Source organism: Tinamus guttatus, unplaced genomic scaffold (assembly GCF_059628265.1).
Source record: "Tinamus guttatus ecotype Peru unplaced genomic scaffold, ASM5962826v1 Tinamus_guttatus_pri_ptg000601l, whole genome shotgun sequence".
NCBI lineage: Eukaryota > Metazoa > Chordata > Aves > Tinamiformes > Tinamidae > Tinamus > Tinamus guttatus.
The window spans coordinates 2,824,397-2,837,749 of record NW_028289135.1 but is presented as its reverse complement, the minus strand read 5'-3'; the positions used below and the strand labels follow the sequence as shown (position 1 = coordinate 2,837,749).

Genomic DNA, 13,353 nt, shown 5'->3' with positions numbered 1-13,353 from the left:
CCTCTACCAATATATCTTCCTTTGTTTAAGGGCGATGAACAAAGAAATCACCAATCTGCAACTCTTTCTCCTTCCTTTCCCAGCTTTTCCAGCTAATTCAGCTCTTTTTATCAGCTTTGGAACGTGCTGGTCACATTCACCTTGAAATCTGGTCGTTTGGGCTTTCGTGACCTTGTCTTCTGAATTCTCCTTTTGCCCTTCCAAAAATTTACACTCTTTTTCCTTCTCAGTTTCTGTGCGTGTACCACAGGCATTTGTAGCCTTGGCACACTTTGTTTCTCCTTTTACATCCTTCACGTAGTACACGCTGTGCCTAACATTCCTCTAAGACCTATTACTATGTCAGTTAATTTTAAATTTAGTTTTATAGAGAGAGATGATAGGAACCAGGCCACTTTAGTTACATACCTAAAGCCACTGTAACACAAGTGTATTACAACCTGAAGCACTGCAGGAGCTTGTGGAGTGTGAAAACATCACTATTCTTACCCTGTCATGCAAAGAAAAGCTGATTTTTCCCAGATCACATGAAAACCTGTGGCAGAACAGAGGTAGAAAGCCTGCATCACCAATCCTCGGTTACCTACTGGAGAATTCATTTCACCTTTCTACCTCCCGACATGCTCATTTCTTTGACTCTTCTTGTATTTCTTAAAGTCGATACATACGAAGGGAGGCCTGCGGCCTCCCTGCAGCCCTCGGGAGCAAACGCTGCGGGTCTGCTCACCAACTGCTTCCTGGAGAGGCCGAGGACAGCAATTCCAGCAGCCCATGAGGCTCCGGAACAGAGCGCAAAGCGCCAGGTCACCCACTGCGGGATGTCACTGCTTGGCACCTGGGGCAAGGAAGCACAGCTGTGGCCACGCTGCACCAATGGCGCTTACAGGTCACCTCAGAGGAATCCAGATCCTCGGCTCACTCCCGAGCGCAGCCTTGTTGCATTCGCACCTTCATCCCTAAACTCTCCCATCCTCCTCCACCCTGCTCTGCCAAACCAGCTCCCGTTTTCCTGCCAGGCCTGCTCACGGTGGCCAAGGTGGTGGCCTTGACCTCCCCGTGGCTCTCGAGGCCCCATCACCTGCACCTTGCTCCACTCGGCGTGTTTACTTTGTGCCGCCCGGCTCAGGCCTGTGCTCCCGGCCGGGCCGCCCTCGCACCCCACGTCGTTCCGGTGCATTCCCGTGCATTCCCGTGCCGTGCCGTGCCGTGCCGATCCCCGCCACCCCGCGCCGCCCGCCCGGGCCCCGCCGCCGCGCTCGCCGCCCGCCCCGCCCCCGGGCTGCGCGCGCGCCCCGCCCGCCTGACGCGCCGGCGGCGCTGGCGGCCTGGAAGTGGCGTACGTGCCGCGCGGGCCGGAGCGGCGCCGCCCGCTCCTCCTCCTCCGCCTCCTGCTCCCGCTCCTCCGCGCCCGGCACAGGCGGCGGCCGCGGCGCGCCGGGCCGCGCAGCGCCGCACGAAGGAGCGAGGCTGGCGGCGGGGCCCCCGCGCGGCGCCAGCGGGCTCGGCTCGGCGCCGCCGCCGCTGCTCTGCGCCGACCCGCGGCCCGCGGCGCGGCGATGAGGCGGCGCTAGCAGCGGCGCACGGAGGGCGCCGCGGCAGTCCCCGCGCCCGGCCGGCCGGCGCGCGGAGGCCGCGGCGGGCGGGCGGACGCGCAGAGGGCGGCGGGCGGCCATGATGCAGTGAGCGCTCCCCTCCCCGCGCGCCCGGGCAGGGGCCGCCTCAGCGCCGCTCCCGCCCGCCTCCTTACATAACCCCGCGGCGGCGGCGGCGGCGGCACCAGAGCGCCATGGCGAATGACAGCGGCGGCGGCGCCGGCCAGGGCGGCGGCAGCGGCGGCGGCGGCAGCAGTGGGAGCAGCAGCAGCAGCAGCGAGCGGGACCGTCAGTATTGCGAGCTGTGCGGCAAGATGGAGAACCTGCTGCGCTGCGGGCGCTGCCGCAGCTCCTTCTACTGCAGCAAGGAGCACCAGCGCCAGGACTGGAAGAAGCACAAGCTCATCTGCCGCGGCGGCGGCAGCGGCGGCGCGGCGGGAGGCGGCGCGGCGGCGGCGGCGGCAGGGGGCGCTGCGGAGCCCCGCGGCGCGCAGCCCCCGCCGCCCCGCGCGCGCAGCGCCGCGGGGGGCCCCGCAGCCGGCAGCGGAGCCGCGGCCGGGGCCGCGACCGGGGCGGGCGAGGCGGCCCCCGCGGAGCCCCTCGCCTCGGCGGCGGCGGCGGCGCTGAGCAACAACCACGTGGCGGCGGGCGAGGCGGCGGCGGCGCCGGGGCCGGGCGGGGAGGCGGCGCTGCTGTACCGGGACAAGTCGGAGCTGTACCCGGGCGGCGTGCAGGCAGCGGCGGGCGGCGCGGCGCTGCGCCCCAACGGGCAGACCAAGTCGCTGGTGCCGCAGCGGCTGGCGCTGGAGTACATCGTGCCCTGCATGAACAAGCACGGCATCTGCGTCGTGGATGACTTCCTGGGCAAGGAGCTGGGCGGGCGCGTGGCGCAGGAGGTGCGCGCCCTGCACCACACGGGCCGCTTCACCGACGGGCAGCTCGTGAGCCAGAAGAGCGACTCTTCCAAGGACATCCGCGGCGACAAGATCACCTGGGTGGAGGGCAAGGAGCCCGGCTGCCAGACCATCCGCCTCCTCATGAACAGCATGGACGATCTCATCCGCCACTGCAATGGCAAGCTGGGCAACTACAAGATCAACGGCAGGACGAAAGTGAGTGGCGGCGCCGCGCGGGCCGGGGCCGTCCCCGGGAGACCCCCTCCTCTGGAGGCTTTGCTGGGTCGAGACCTGGCCTGGGAGCCGTGGCCCTGAGGTGACGTTGCCGCCGGTGTCCCCGAAGGCCCGGGGCAGTGTCGCCCCTGGCCTGGGCAGCGCGGGGCAGCGCCGGGGCGCTGGGCCCCGCAGGCCGCGGGGTGCGTGTGCGCCCGGGGCGGCCCGGGCCCGGGGGACGCGGCCCGGGGGAGCCCGCCGGGAGCGGGAGGGACCCCCGGCCTCGCGGGGGGAGCGCCGCGGTGACACCGGCGACACCGGCGGCTCGTCCGTCGGCGGAGCGATGTGGGGGCGCAGCGGGGCCTGCGCGGGGCAGCGTAGCGGTAGGGAGGCACTTCTTCAATTATGTTATCATTTTTATAATTTAGGGTTTTTGTTTGTTTGTAATGTAAAAACCCTCACTTTTCTCCGTAGATGCGTCTTTTTTGGGGAGGGGGGGCGGGGGAGGGAGGCGAGAGAAATCAAAAGTCTGAGTTCTGCGTCGAAATTTCCCTTTGTATTAGCCTAATTTGCAATTCCCTTCAAGCCCCTAAAAGAAAGCCCGCACCGTAGTAGAGCCCTGGTAATGAATATGCATTAGTGTCTTTTCAGATTTAAAAAAGGCGGGGGGGGGGAGCCCCTCCACGATTTGCTGCCTCTGTTAAAATCCGGGGAAGCCGGTGAATTGTGGGAGCCACCTCGCCATGGAGCTGCGCCGTCCGCCACAGACGGGCTGTTGTTGCTGCAGCTGCCGAGCCTCAGCTGGTAGGAAGCTGAGAGGAGGAGGGAGGAACGCGAAGGCAGAAAACAGCCTTGGATTTGTGTCAAGCACAGTAAACTTAAAACTCCCCCACTTTTCTTCATCACAGGACTGTGTGTTTTTTTTTTTTTTTTTTTTTTCTTCTTTGGGCTGTGCTGTCTGTGTACCTATAGCTGGACGAATGCAGTGTCAGAAGCTTAGCTGGAACATAGTCTGGGTTTCTCTTGTATCCCTGTTAGCTTGTTTTTTTATTTTTTTTTCTAAGCCAATTCATCTTTCAAACAGATTTAAATTTCTTTAAGGTCCTAGTATTGCAAACTCGCACCCTGAAAATACCTGTGGCTTTCAACTTTATGCAGTAAAGAGGAATAGGGCTTCTGCCTTGGAGGTGGTGGTGGTGAACTTGTGCCAGTAATGTATGCTCAGGCTTTAGAAAATGACCCCGGGATTTGTAACTGTGATTCCCGAGCTGTCATTTCTTAGATGTAGTAGTTACTACCACGGTAACTTTGAAAGTGTGTGGACAGAGAACGGCTGCTTCCACGTTTATTTGATTTGGTGCCGATCAGGTGAGGAAGGCCCCGGAGCCCCGCTGGGTTTTAGTCACTCCTGAAATACCTGCGCACTTCAGGCGTGGGGAGCGGTGCCTGTTTGTTCCTCAGCGGCTCAGGAAGGCCCTGCTTTCAGTCTGCGCCTTTTCTCCTGCTCTGCTCCGCTCCCAGCAGAAGTCAGTGCTGGGAGTGCTGCGGCGAAGCTCAGTTTTCTAAAGAGGCTCCGCAGCAGGAGGACGAAAGCTGCCAGTAACTTTCTGGGTTCACCCGTGAGGCGAATAAAGGAAAGCAGTCGGTGGGAAGAGTCAATAAAAGATGGTCCATAGAAGAGCCTGGACTGTTTAAATGTCTGGTTTGGTGCTTGTGTAAAAGGGCTTGTTCTCAAAGTCAGCAAGGATAAGAGTGGTGAAATGACTTTCGTATTCTCTCTTCTTCTGCAAGAATTGTACATTTTCTTCTGCCATTCATATCCCAGTAAATAGCATCCAAAGGCTGTGGCAAGGAGGAAGAGATGTATAACATGCATGGAGGCATCTCTTGGTTATCCGAAGTTTATTCTTCACTTCTTGCTTTTTCTGGATTTAGGTATGTTTGCCTTGTGGTAGGAATCCCAATGTCTTTTTCATTCTGAGCCCTATAGTGGGGTAGGCAGTGGGGACATGGCAGTACCAGGGTAGTGGTGCTCTGTGGGTTCCCTGTTGGTGCTGTTTGCGTGGTGGCAGCTGCTTGATTCACTTAATTGGTCAAATACAGTCCATTTCCAGCTATTTATGGGTACGTGGGTTCTGCAATCTGCAGCAAAAACTTGTTATTTTTAAAAAGGAACAGTCTGTGTGTAATACCTGCTCATTCTTACTGGCTGCATTTCAAGTAGCAGAACAAAAATACTTGCAAATGCAGCTCAATATTTTCACTGGACAAACTAATCTCTTACCAAATAATTTGACTGCTCCTGTATGTTTATTTTGCAGTATTGTGGTCTGCAGAGTTTGTGTGTGGAGGACTTAACATATTATTTTACTGAAGGTGCTAAATAAACCAATTTGCAGTGTTGCTGATGGGGTTTGTAATTCACAACCATTTGAACTGACAAAACAATTCCGGCCCTTGGGAATCCCCCTGCCCTGTCTGGAAGATTACCAATGCAAGTTGCACAAGAGTGGCTTGTCACCTGTATCAAACAGTGCGCCAAGCTGCACATAACTACCTCGTCTATAAAGTAACCTGTTAAAATTGGGCAGCATGTTTAAAGAGGAGAGGTATGGAGTGTTGCAATGTAAAAGTATATGCATCCACTCAAGGACACTTACTGAGAAACGAACTGTGTCCATTTTAAGGTGCAGTACTGCACCTTTTCAGGAGGAAAGGGAGTTTTTTCATTAACAGTTCTATTTTTTTTGTCTCTTTTATTTTTCACTAAATTTGTGAAGACTTGATAAAGAGGGTAGGAATTAGAGCACATGATGGAGTGGATTTGTTTATGATTCATTCCCTCTAATAGGATATGCTTGTTTACAGAGCTTGAACTAGGTCTTGTAAAGGTTAAAGATTCAGTAAGAGCTCCTGTGACTTCCAGGACAAAATGCCAACCCTTGCACAACGTTCAGAAACAAAGCTCGTTTTCTAAGAACGCACAGCAGTGAACCCAACAAAAATATTTTAAAAACTCCCTGCTGTAATCGGACTGTGAGTAGTTTGGATTTCTTGTTTGTTTTGCATCTTAAAATCTCTGCTAGGGTGCCTAGGCTGACTGGGCTGCTTAAAACTGATCCACATAACCCGATGTGACTTTGTTTAGGCCTCATCATCATGGGATTATTTTCCATGTTGAGAAGTATCTATGTAGCAGTGGGTGTAAACTAGCCGACTACTGTTTAGGTGAGCATAGAGCAGAACTGTAGCCAGTACAACACGGTGGCTGGCACTTTGCTTACCTTATAACTCTTGACTTGCTACATTCCTTGCTTTTGTTCTGTTTCTCTCCTTTCCAGAGTGCTTCCTTTTTTTTTTTTTTGCTAGCATATCACGGCACAGACTCATATGCGTGAGCGCCAGTGTCTTTTTCCCACTTCCTGTTGTTTTCTAGATTTTTCTTCATCCATCTCCTCCCAAAATATTAATTTTCTCTTTCCTTTCTCTTATCTGTTCCTGCATTTGTATGCGTACATATCTGTTTCCTGCCTGCCCTGTCTCAGTGAACTAGTGAAGGTATAAATCTGTTCATCAAAGTTAGCAAATGAAATATTCCAGGATCTCATCCAGGTGTAAAGGTTTTTCTCCCAGAGCTAGAGGGGCAGCGCTGTGATTTTTATTTATTCATTTTATTTATTTTCCTCCCTGAGTTTATGTCCTCTTTTGTGGACTGCTCTTCATATCTAAAACCTGAAGTGTTTCATAAATACGAAGCTTGCGTTCTTTACTGGTGTGGTAACTTTCGTGGCTCCCAGTTGTGAACTGAGCTTTCTTGCTCTTTGCTGTGTCAACCCGGGCAGTTCCTGCTTCCACACTGCTCCTTTCATTGATTGGAGATTGAATATGCACTTTCTAGTACATTTCCATAGTGTTTTTTTGTTTGTTTTTTTCCATCCCCACTCCTTTGTACATCTGACCAGAGAGCTACAACTCAAATTGTTCATTTTTCGTGCTCTCCTGTCTCTCTACCAGTATGCCAGCAGCAGCCCCTGCTGCTCAGCCACCTGGGGCTTAAATCGCTTTTTGGTCTGTGTGGCGTGCAAGCCTGCTTTTCAACTTTTTCCTGAGTTTGTTGAATTACTTATTTGTGCATCGCTTACTCTTCCTCCCACCTCGAGATAGAGATAGATGGCGTGGTTCTAAATACTTTCACTGCTGCGTATGACTTCCTGCGTGCCAGTCAATTTTCAATCTTGTGCTGCTGCATAGCGGTGTGGGCAGGAGTCTTCAGAAGACCTAGTGTGCTCTGAATCCAAACTAGCCTGACTGTCCTATATAATTAGGTTCTGAAGTAATATTCCTTGAGAAATTACTCTTCTAACAGGGACTGAATTTCTCTTACCTGCTGTCAGCCTTTCTAGAAGCGAGAAAGAAGAAATTCTCTGCTCTAGCCACTTATTTGTGTAGCAGCTGTCATATAAACATACTGAGTTAATGTTACCAGGGAAAGACAAGCACAGCCAACAAGCAGCAATCAGGTGATGCGAGCGAAGCTGTCAGCAGCTAGCGTGGCACCGAAACGGCTGCACGGAGAACATGAGAACAGGATACGCGAGGCCGGCTTCTGCAGATACCCTTTCACACAGTGCCCAGGAAACCTGAGCGAGACTTTCAGATGTTCTTTCCACTGCAGCTTATTCTGCAAAATGTAGAGGTGAGCGTGCGTGCAATAACAAGGCAGCAGGGGAAAATAAAGGCTGGCAAATGACAGCCTTGAGTGAATGATAGCCCCCAAGTAAGAATTGAAAGGCCATGACACAGGTGGAGTGCTGGCAGAGGGACAGTGAGCATGGGGCTTCATAATGGCTCGCTGTGTGGCTTTGAATTTGCAGTCCATTTGTGGGAAAGAGTGGCTAAGTCTTTCTCAATCTCTGTTTACTTGAATTGCTTGAATTTGTTTGAAGGTTACCCATGCCTGTGCTTACTGGTCCCCTTCCTAATGGTGGTAGTTCTGCTGGAGCTGGTGTTTTGGCCGAGACGAGTGTGTGGTTCAGTGATTTGTGGATATTCAGAATCGTCCACTGTTGTGAGGGTTATTTATTTCTCCACTTTTTTTTTTTTTCCCTATTGAGATAGAAATCTGAAATTTGGTGAGTATAGTTTCATTCATTGCTTCTCATGCACAAGTGCCTTGGGTCCCAAGCAGAGCAGATGATCAGAAGCATGTCTGTTGTTCCTGAGTCAAAGCAATCTTTTGATCAAGAAGCACAATGTCTGGAAAAGATACATGTTTAGGGCCCCTGAAAAATAAAATTTTGTTCTTTCTCAGAGGTCCTAGTAAGTTCTCACTCTAAAAGAATTACAGAATTATGTTACTGTCTTTTGGAAAGTAACTGTTGGTGGGATCATTTAGAAGACCTCAAGTTCAGGTCCCGTTAATAGCCCAGCACAGACACTGATATCTAGATCAATTGTATCATGAATATCACTTTTGCTGAGGATTGAAATGGTCTCCAGCAATAGGCGCGTGTGTGAGTACATTTGCCATACATATATACTGTGAAGATTTGTAATCCTGGAGTCAAATTCATACCTTGACTTAAAACAAGCAAACAGCAGCAAAAAACCCTTGGCGCACTGGTGTGTGTCATTTGTGACTTTGAGGTACGGTGTGAATATCGTGTGCCCGAGGCTGCGGAGCCCTCGCTGTGACTGCTGTTAACTTTTCCACATCCCTGTGTCTTAGGCTGCAGTTCAATGAACACTTTAGGCTGGCACTGCCGAAGAAGCAGTCGCTCCTCTTTGCCAGGACAAGTATTTACATGGCCAGCCAGTGAACTGGACTGGGGAACTGATCCATCTCAAGAACAAACTGGCAAAAGTAGCACTCCTGGTTCTCCGTTAGGTGTTTGTGCTGGCACAGGGCACTGGCAGATGCTGAGACTTTCTTTCAGCAGCAGTGCAAATTTATGCCAGCTTAAAAAGTGTTTGCCAAACTACAGCCTTAATTTAACACTTAAGGACTGGTTATCCCAAAACTTACCCATTAAAATTTGAGCATAGTTTAAGAAATTTTTGTTTGCTTATTTTTTTTTCATTCTTAAGCTTTCTTTTCTCTGCTCATCTGTGCTTAGCACAAGACTTGATTTTGGCCTTCAAAATGTATTCTTCTGCCCTCCAAAGCTCTTCCTTGTGACTCTTTTCTCTGGAAGTTGCCCCGCTCTACCCACATGTAGCATATGCAAAGCAAAAAAACTTTTTTTTTTTTTTCAAATGAAATTTATTTTTATTACGTCTCTGCCCCATTTAAAAAAAAAAAAAAAACTAACAACTGAAATAAGGCAATGAGCCCATTAGTTAGTGGGGTTTGTTTGTTTGTTTGTTTGTTTTTTAAGTGCTTAGTGCTGATCTCTCTCAGTTAGTCTAGGGTTTCTTTTGGTGCCAAACAAACTCCGTGTTTCTCCGTTTCGGGACAGAGCTGTCCGTGCGTCCTGCGAGCAGCGCGGTGCTGCGCGGAACTGGGTGTCAGTTCCTTGCTGGCTGCCCTGCATAAGGTCCAGCTCCCCACTTTGCTCAGAGGCCTGCTCTGAAGTGGACAATTTCTGTACTAATTCATTTTCTTGCCCTGTTTTGTCTGCGCTCCCTGGTGTATTAGGAGAGCTCAATGGAGAGCTGGTTTTTCTCTTGCTTGCTTTCTTCTAGTCTTTTTTGTTGTTGTTGTTGTTTATTTGGCGGTGCAACTGCAGTTAATTTTTGAGTTGCGGCCGTTTCGGAGAAGCGTTTTGTCCCGCGGTCCGTGCGCAGCGGCGATGCGAGTGCCCCGCGGGTGGGGGACCTCGCGGTGTCCCGCGGTGCTGCCGGGCTCTGTGCGCGTCGGCGCGGGCCCTGTCCCGGGCACGAGCGTCTCCGCTCAGCGCCGCCCGCAAGCCAGGCGGGACACGCTCCTCATCGCGGCTCGCGAGGAAGAGCCGCCTTCCCTCCTCTGTGGCCTCCTAGGCAGAAATTCTTGGGAAACGATGTCCTGCCAAGTCACAGGGCTGTCTGAGCAGCGCTCCTCTCATTCCTACGTTTGCCGTATCAGGAATCTTCATGGAGTGTTTGAGATTTTTTGCCTTTTTCTAGATTGCGTTTAACTTCTGAATAGTTTATGGTTTCCTGCTAAGAAATACATAGCATGTCATTTCCTTTAAGAATACAGGTAAATATCATGGTTGTTTGTAATAAGTCTTCAGGTTTGGATTATGTCATGGTTAATGTGGGCAGCCTTTAGCTTCATGCAGGCTAGATTGCTATTGGGATTTGGCAGAAACATCATCTAACTGCTACTGCGGTGTCCTTTACTCAGTGCTAGTATGTCCAGCCTTGTGGCTTAACTGAATATTTTCTGCTGTAACAGAAAGGAAGGATATTTTATGAAGGGGAACAAGTACTCCATATAGAGCCAATAGTTTCTTTTTGCCTATCCAAAAACTAGCCCAATGGATTTTCTTTAGATTACCTGGAGAGCTCTTGTGCAAACTCAGGGTTTTCTCTTCAGTTAAGAATGTTGCGAGTGGATGGATTAATCCTGCAGTGTGATGCTCCTGGGTCTTCCTGCCTGTTAGTATTTTGTTATTGTACCATAATTGAGTGACTTACCATTTCCAAGGACTGTGGAGATAACTCCAAAGATGCCAGTCTAAGATTCTTGATCATTGGCAGGATTTTTTCTTTGGAGCTATGGTAATGAAATAATATAGTTGTATTTTCAGTGAGTAGGACAGTAAAGTTATTTTGGCTTTCCAGATCCCACTAAATGGAGCGCTCACTAATTATGATACTCTTCGTGCCCTTTGTGTTTGTGATGAACTTCTCACACCATTCAAAAGGAGAACTAATGCTTGTCTTTGTGGCAACTTGAAAAAGTCCTCCAGGGCTCTCCCAGTCCTGCTGAGCTACCTTCCAGTTTCTGAGGGCTGCTGGTTAATGATAGCTGATGGAGCATATTTGCAGTGCTTGCTTGTGCCAGAATTAGTGGATAAGTTGGAGTCACAAGCTCCCGGCTGAAAGCTAATTCACTCGCTGTTCCAGGACAGCGTCTGTCAAAAATAGAGCAATGCTTTTAGGCACGTAACTGCTACTTACAGTTGAAGGCTTGCTTGCTGTTTGGTATTTAACTTAAAATTACCCAGGAATATTTTTGTTAGTGTGTCATGTTATAAATAAATGGGGATCATGTAGAAAAGCTCATGCCTATATGTCTGTATGGGCACAGAGTATGAGTGTGGGGCAGTTAGAAAGGTCGTACCTGTAGGCCAGTTAAGGGGGCCTAATAAAAAAGGCTTTTTACACCTGAGGATTAATTTCCTGCATTGATTTGGGGTCTGGCCAGCTTGGAGCACAGCTTGACCCTAAAGACTTTCTGACCTCTACAATTTTGAGGGAATTGCGTATGGCTTTAGTGGCCCGACTCTGTGGGCAGGGTGTGCAGCTGCCTTGCCTCTGTCCAGCAAAGATGGGCATTACACTGAAAAAGGATGTGTAGGTGAAAGCAGTGAGTGATTTCAGGAAGCCCTTCCGCTTTGCTCGTAACAGAGCAGAGGGATCTGAGCTGAGCATTGAGCAACTGTGTAAGAAGCTTATTAAAAGGCAGCAAACTAGCTGAAAGCTTGAGGATTTTCTGTGCATTTGTTTTATTTATTTATATATATATATATATATGCACACACACACAAAAAATGTATTTATTTATTTAGAGGAGGTGTTTGCACTGTCAGTTCGTATCACGTAGTTCTGTAGCTACCAGTTCCTGGTAAAGCAGCAGAGGACAGAGGCTTCTCTCCCGGGCTTGCACTTCCTGGGACTTGCTGACTTTTCAGTGAGTCAGGGTCTGTTATCTTCCTGCTTACATAGCTCAGAAAGCTGCAGATAACATAGCTAGATTAGCCTTGAGGTTACTGCTTAAATTAAACTGCAAATTTTCAGTAAGAGAATAACCTGACTGATGTGACAGCGTGGAATTTAAATCGCTATAGATCAAAACCTTGGTGCAAGCTCATTTTGGGGACAGAAATCTTCACATACTGAAGTTCTCGTGTAACTCTGCGGCCAGAGATAAAGCGCACGAACGATTTTTGTTTGTTTGTTTTGCTTGCTTTTTCCCCAAAGCAGTTTACAGCTGGTTAATAATACATTTACAATGCATTTTTCTTCTTGCTGCTCGTCGTCCCGGTGGAGCCCCCGCAGACGCAGGGCTGCGCGCGGGGCCCATGCGCTGTGCGGGCAGTGTCGGGCGCCCCAGCTGTCCCGCCGCTGTTGGGAGCTGCCGCGAGGGCTGGCGCTGCGCCGGGAAGGAAGGGAAACCGGGAGCCCTTGGTAAGGGCATCTCCAGCTTGCTGCGTGTCGCCTGGCGTCTTGCAGGGTGCCCGGTGAGGTCCATGTTGAATCCCTCGTTAGCTGTGTAGGTGGTCGTTTGTACTGCACTTGGTGCTTTGCTTTTTTCTTCCATGTTACCTATTTTAGTCTGTGTATATCTGCCCATTATGCAGCTCGAGGGCAGCATCTGATTTAAAGTGTATGTTCACGGGACTGGTCTAACCAAATGTTTAAGGAAGTTAAAATCTCCTTTTTTAAAAAAAAAATCTAGGGGAAGGGGCACGTGCTGCCAGTCTAAGAGTATTCTGATGCTTAATGTGCTTTTGGGACTGTTTCTGCAGTGAGAGGACGTGCTGCACCAGGGCTAGCCACATTTCTGCAGCTAGAGAGCCGGCAATATGAAACGTGCTGTTTGAAAACCACAAGCTATCAAAAAGCTTTACTCTAATATTTCCCACATTTTTTTGCTGCATGCTATGTAGTTAGCTTGTAACAAACATCTAGATAAATTTATTTTCAGTGTATTTTGTTTTTTGAGAAAAATGCCACTGACTTACCATTGAGAGTTGGTACCCTTTCACAGGAAGGCAAGGAAGGCAGCAGTTAAGGATCAGGCTCGGATATTTTGTCATAAATCAAAGAATTGCTGCTCTCTGCTTACAGTCCTTCTCCCTGCTTTATCTTCCAGACATTTCTCTTCTTTGTATGCCCCATATAAACTTTCCAGCTCCTCTTGCTTGCTGTCCTCCTGCCCGGGATGCCCTTCATCTATTGACTGCATGGAGAAGGAGCAGGAACTGAGGAGCAGGCGGCCCTGCCAGTTGGCACTTGCTGGCCCCATGGTGGCTGCAGACCACTGGTTTTTCCTGCATTATTTCTTTCCATAAGGTACTGAGCAGTCACCAGCATCCTGGCAATAGGTGTCCTCGGCGAGGACTGTGTGTGGAAGATAAGGGCTGCACGTGCCTCACGAGACACGAGTTGACCATCCGTGCCCTGTAGCTAGTCGTAAACTGAAGCACGTGGAGTTGTGCACATCTGAAGTGACCTTCTGTGTAAAGTGGATGGTAGAATGTGAATTGTAGATCAAAGCTATGAATTTTAGAAGAATATGCAGTCTTGCTGTAAAAAAAAAAAAAAGAAAAGAAAAAAGAGTGATTCATAGTTTAAGACAGCCGTTGCTAAATTGTTACAATCATAGTGATTCTATTCAACATTCGTGTGTTTTTTGCACTCTGAATAATCTAGTTTGATTCTCACAATTTCATTTTTTTGTGTGGTTGTTGGATTTTAATTCTCATTTGCCATACATCTCT

At 49.9% G+C, this 13,353-nt stretch overlaps 1 protein-coding gene across 1 annotated transcript in view; it reads left to right on the top strand.

Annotated features, from left to right (window-relative positions):
- The first annotated feature begins 1,661 nt into the window (after positions 1-1,661).
- Positions 1,662-13,353, top strand: part of EGLN1 (egl-9 family hypoxia inducible factor 1) — a 31,736-nt gene continuing 20,044 nt past the window's right edge. Inside the window, exon 1 of the mRNA XM_088534897.1 lies at positions 1,662-2,704. Coding sequence (XP_088391023.1) covers positions 1,787-2,704 — 918 coding nt within the window. The 5' untranslated portion in view covers positions 1,662-1,786. The remainder of the gene's footprint in view (positions 2,705-13,353) is intronic.